The sequence below is a fragment of the Rutidosis leptorrhynchoides genome, chromosome 10 (genome assembly GCF_046630445.1).
Source record: "Rutidosis leptorrhynchoides isolate AG116_Rl617_1_P2 chromosome 10, CSIRO_AGI_Rlap_v1, whole genome shotgun sequence".
NCBI classification, from domain to species: Eukaryota; Viridiplantae; Streptophyta; class Magnoliopsida; order Asterales; family Asteraceae; genus Rutidosis; species Rutidosis leptorrhynchoides.
In genome coordinates this window covers 116,210,620-116,215,696 of record NC_092342.1, presented here as the reverse complement: position 1 = coordinate 116,215,696, position 5,077 = coordinate 116,210,620, and the positions used below count along the sequence as shown (strand labels likewise).

The window sequence follows — 5,077 nt, the reverse complement described above, 5'->3', positions numbered from 1 at the left end:
CGAGGTCGTTTTCCAAATAAAAACGATCTCAACAAAGAATACAAAAAGGACAAGAGGGAGAATGGGGAAGCTCGCAGCTATAAAACAACCAATTAAACAAAGTCTATCCATAAATGAGCCTCCCTAACATCCCGATAAAAAATCTTACAAACAATGTAACCAAATAAAAACCGGAAAAAAACCCGAAACTGCAAGGAGTGAAACCAACCGAAGGACAAAGACGGACCATAACAATCAACCTCGAAGACCCGTCCTTTTCAATTTTCCATTAACCTTCTCTTTGAAAGAATTCTTCCCGAACCGATTCTCAATCTTATAACATGACACATTAGCAGAACCATCACCCGGTGCACTCTCCCCGGCCAACCGTGTCATCAACACATCGAAAGCCGCGAAAGCCTCCGCGGACATATTTCTTCTTCTAATTGCCGATGAACCGCCATCTCTTCCATCTTGAGGACCCATAAACAAGTTTTGAATTGTGTCCCCGTAATCCAAATCGTCAATATTGTCGTTAAGCTTATAATCACTCGAAGTGGAAGCCTCATTCGCCTTCTTTCTTGACTTCGGGTTAACATCACCAAGTAAACATTTTGAAACATCCTTATTCAAAATATACCACGCTTTGCAAAAACCCACACGTGGGAACCTCGCAATCACAATAACATCTTCCACTACGACCAATCAAAATTAGTTTAGGTCTTTTCAACGTTCGATTCAACCTTTCTTTTTGCCAACAATTCTTCCTTCTTTTTCTTATTCTCCTTCTTTAATTGAGTCAATCCTTCCGCAAACGTTAAGTTATCATCATTTGGCTCTGAAACACCATTAGAATCATTATCAGCATCATCGTCTGGGCCCCTCGAAGAGATCGACGTTTTTTTCCCTTCATACACCCTGTGCAACCCGACATCTGTAGTCAAACCAGAACCCAAACTCAAATCCACATCAACAGATCCAAACATAATACGTGCACCAGATCCGGGGGCTAATTCTGAACGAGAACCAGCAGGAGGAAAACATATACAGAAGCCAAACAATTAACATCAACAGAAGCAATTGTTACGGAACATGGGTCAGATTTTGAATCCAATCGAACATTTTCATCAGCAACAATATTAACAGAACCTGGGATATCACAATGTTCTCCACATTGACGATTTAAAGCATTAGAAACCGATTTAAAGCATTTGATGTCACAGATGCATTATATAAATAGGAAAATGATAACTACCTCGCCCATTGTCTACAATTCTATTCTATTTTGCATCATCTAGAGATGAAATTTGCATATATTTTTTTTAAGTAGACACTTGTGACATTTGCTTTTTTTTTTTTTTTTTTTTTTTTTTTTTTTTAAGTACCCTTTGTAATGACTAATGAAAGGGTATCTCTTTTAAAAGGAAGGTTACGAATGTAAAAGATTTCCAACCTTTTGTAACTAAATAACAAAGGTTTATAACGTTATTATTACATTAAAGTTCTTGATTGTAATAATTACTACCTATTCAAAACGCAACGTGTCATCACAGCATGGAAAGCAGAAAAATCCTCCGCGGACATATTACCTCGCGCGGATGCTGATGAATCTCCTTTTTTACCATCTTGAGGACCCATAAACAAGTTTTGAATTGCGTCTCCGTAATCCAAGTTGAGGGGTTTTTCTTTGAAATCGGTCCTATTCATTTTTTCGCCAGAAAAAAAAATAATAATAATTACTACCTATAATTCTTTCATATTTACGCTTAACTAAAATATTATTTAACAATTCAATATAAAAGGTATATATTAGGAAAATCAATGAAAAAACAATAACCATACTTTTAGGGATTTTTGTTGCAACTCAAGTATCACATGTAATAATGCTTTTATCATATCCCATAGCAGATAAAAAATAACAAATGAACACTGGGAATATAATAAAAGCCAGATACACACACATGTACTATAAAGTACTGAATATTACTATTACTAGTGTTATCAATTATAGAGAGCTAAAAGTTTCATCTAGCAACAACACGGACTGAACAGCAACATCTCTTCAGTTGAATATGCTCGCATATTTGCAAGTCAAGTCAGAAGGCCAAATACATTCAGACACCTTCTGTGGTCACACCATTTATACACCCACCCATTTAGACACCCTCAGGGATGCTTCTGGAAGCTTCTGCTCTCCCAGGATGTGGGTTGAGATCACCATGACTCCAACAGAACTTGGTACTCAGAGCAGTAGCATCATCATCATGTGACGCTTAACACGCGTAGTAGCAGCATGATGCATGATCATGAAGAACACTTAACACACGCGCAATAGGAGCATCAAAGATCATATGAGACATCAAACATGCAAACATGCATAACAGTAGCATCATCTTCACTATGAACAGGCACGTTAACCATCTCAGTGTGTAACAAAATACAATCCGGGACCTACCCATATTCCATACCCTCATCTTAGCAATCACCCCTTCTTCAGCCTACGTATTCTCGATACCTCCTTTTTCTTCTTTTCTTTGATTTTTTCTTCTCTCTCAAACCATAAGGGAATTCTTTAACAAAACAAACAACTAAACGATTAGCCACAGCCTTGCACACCTCCAACTATCGGATTATATTAACCATGCTATAAAGCAGAAAAAAAAAATCCAACTTAGCCATGAAGACAAGTGGTGTCACCCGAGTTCCTACAAGTACCAACTGGGACTTCATGTGGCTCTTGACACTTAGGCAACTGTTTCAAACATTCTGAACAAAGATACTCCAACGAGAACATTTCTTCATATTCACTATTATGTACACACCGCCCACATTTAGCACACCGAGGAATGCAGATTATGCAGGCCCTACATTGATCTTTTGGTTGACAACCATCAGCTGGACAGTCATAAACAAGCCTCAAATTCTGACATCTAGGACATACTTCAACATCTATAGCACGGTCATCATCATCAGATAACAAATATGAGTTCGCCCGATGATAATAATGCGGAGTGGTATCACTTCTCTGAATGCCCAACAAGCTCTTCAACATTTCAAAGTGATCAAGTGTTATACCGTAGAACCCGCCTGTTCTTATGTACTTAATACCAGCAGTGTCTGTACTTAAAGTAAATGCAGTCAAGTTACTCAAAATACCATCAATGCTAAGTCTTGTACATCCAGGAATGAATAACTGTATCAAAAATGAAACAAAAAAGATCAGTCTGCTGACACTGTTTACTACTGCAAATATAAACGAAATTATAAAAAAGAAACCAACAATTATTACCTTAGTCAATTTTGGATTATTTTCGAGTACACGTCTGAGACCATCATCTGTAATCTTTGGGCATTTTATTAGGCTCAAACATCGGAGATTACCTTCAGCCCGGTTGGTTAATTGAACAAGAACATCATCAGTAATCCTCTCATTCAATGGATGCTTAATAAGAAGGTTCCTCCATAAAAGAGAATCATTTCGAATAGTATAACACAATGATTTACAAACACGCTCAACCACAAGTAGATCTTTAATTCCTAAATAACTAAGAGCAAGAACAAAAGCCTGATGAGGCTCTCCACCAATTACATCAGGACAAGTAGCAAAACCATTTGCAGATTCATCAGCTTTCATAGCAACAACACCTACAGTTCCACCATTAATACCCTTATTGTAGTAATAATCATGACAGACCAAATTCGTTGGAAACGATTGAAACCTCATAGCACCATTCCAAAAAATATTAAAACCAGCAAATAACCCATAATCTTCTTTCTTGTTCCTCCCATAATCCAATTCTAAATCACTATAATCCAATTCTAAATCACCAAGCCATCCTGTAAAAGCTGTCAGTGTAGTACTAATATCCATTCCAAACGGGTCAGATGGCAACATATCGATAATGTCTTTCGATAAACCTGCTTCCGAAGATCCACCCTTATCATAACTCTCACCCCCTTTCAACTGTGATACCAAATTGTCTTCCGATGTATGAGCAGGAAAAATCGGACGTTGAGAATAATTCAATGCCATTTTTCTTTAACCCTAAATTCGACACTAATGATTAAAAAGACTTCTTTTCTGATTTTTTTTTTTTTTTTTTTTTTTTTACTTTTTCTGATTTTTTCTTATTTTTTTATTATTTTCCACCAAAAACTTAAAAAATAACGTAAATCGGAAGAAAAACGCTTTCAACAAGAAAACCCTCAATTTTGGGGGCAAACTAAAAAACGCGCCAAAAATTTCACCGAGTTTCTTGAATTGGCTATTGTACAGAATTATATACCGCGTAAAATTATATCTACATCCAAACAAATATACACAAACGATAAAGAATCAACGAGCGTTCATACTAAACCCTAATTACACGAAACGAGAACACACAGATTCAATCTGAATCAAAAATAATTGAACAAATTAACAAGTGAAAGAATATGACCTGATTAATCGATTGATTAACTACGGCGAAACGCGACGAATAAAAAAACCCTAATTTTCGGCGAGATCGAAATTAACCTAATCGGCGTTAACGTGAATCCATATACGATGAATGCAGATGATGAAGATAGCGAAATCGAATGAATCGAGCAAAAATTCGATACGAATTGAAGAGATTTTTAGAGAGAGAAAGTGGATACAAATTGGGGGATTTGTAGAGAGAGAAAGGGGGAAAAAGTGGGAATTATTTATTTATTTAAGAAATTAAAAAGAATATATGAAGGTGGAATTTGTATTTGTGTGTTGTAAGGAGAGTAGTATTACTGTATGACTAGGAAAGGTGAAAACTGACACGTGTCTGGTTGTTAGGGTTTTACTTGTTATCAGGTGCGGTATGTGGCGGGAGATTAAATCCATCTGTTTTTGCGCCACACCGTTTGTCATCTATATTTCACCGGTTACTCGTAAAATAATACCCAATGGTAACGGTAATTAATTAATGTTAATGGTCAACTAATATGTGCTTCTATTTTGCTGATCTACCCGTTCAACTTATAGGACCTATTTTTGCTCTACACCGCTTGTTTCTTATGAATAATAATTCAATTTTCAAGTATATTTATATTATATTTATATTTATATTATAAAAATACAAATTAA

At 36.1% G+C, this 5,077-nt stretch overlaps 1 protein-coding gene across 2 annotated transcripts; it reads right to left on the bottom strand.

The window, feature by feature from the left end:
* Window positions 1–1,830: 1,830 nt before the first annotated feature.
* LOC139872114 (F-box protein SKIP14-like) lies at window positions 1,831–4,639 on the bottom strand. 2 transcript variants are annotated; one of them, XM_071859931.1, is made up of 3 exons: window positions 4,419–4,639; window positions 3,269–4,280; window positions 1,831–3,172 (listed from the first exon to the last, which is right to left on the bottom strand). In XM_071859931.1, the coding sequence occupies exons 2-3, from the start codon at window positions 4,010–4,012 to the stop codon at window positions 2,651–2,653; spliced, it is 1,266 nt and encodes a 421-aa protein (XP_071716032.1). In that variant the 5' UTR covers window positions 4,013–4,280; window positions 4,419–4,639; the 3' UTR covers window positions 1,831–2,650. The 2 variants fall into 2 exon arrangements, with proteins under 2 accessions (XP_071716032.1, XP_071716031.1); XM_071859930.1 differs by having other exon boundaries at window positions 3,269–4,639.
* Window positions 4,640–5,077: the final 438 nt, after the last annotated feature.

What these genes read in the sequence shown, in the direction of transcription:
- LOC139872114 (XM_071859930.1), bottom strand. Translation starts at nt 4,012, where the DNA reads ATGGCATTGAATTATTCTCAACGTCCGATTTTTCCTGCTCATACATCG. An exon ending in ATAATCCAAAATTGACTAAG is followed by an intron (nt 3,173 to 3,268) that starts GTAATAATTGTT and finishes TTTTTGATACAG; the next exon opens with TTATTCATTCCTGGATGTAC.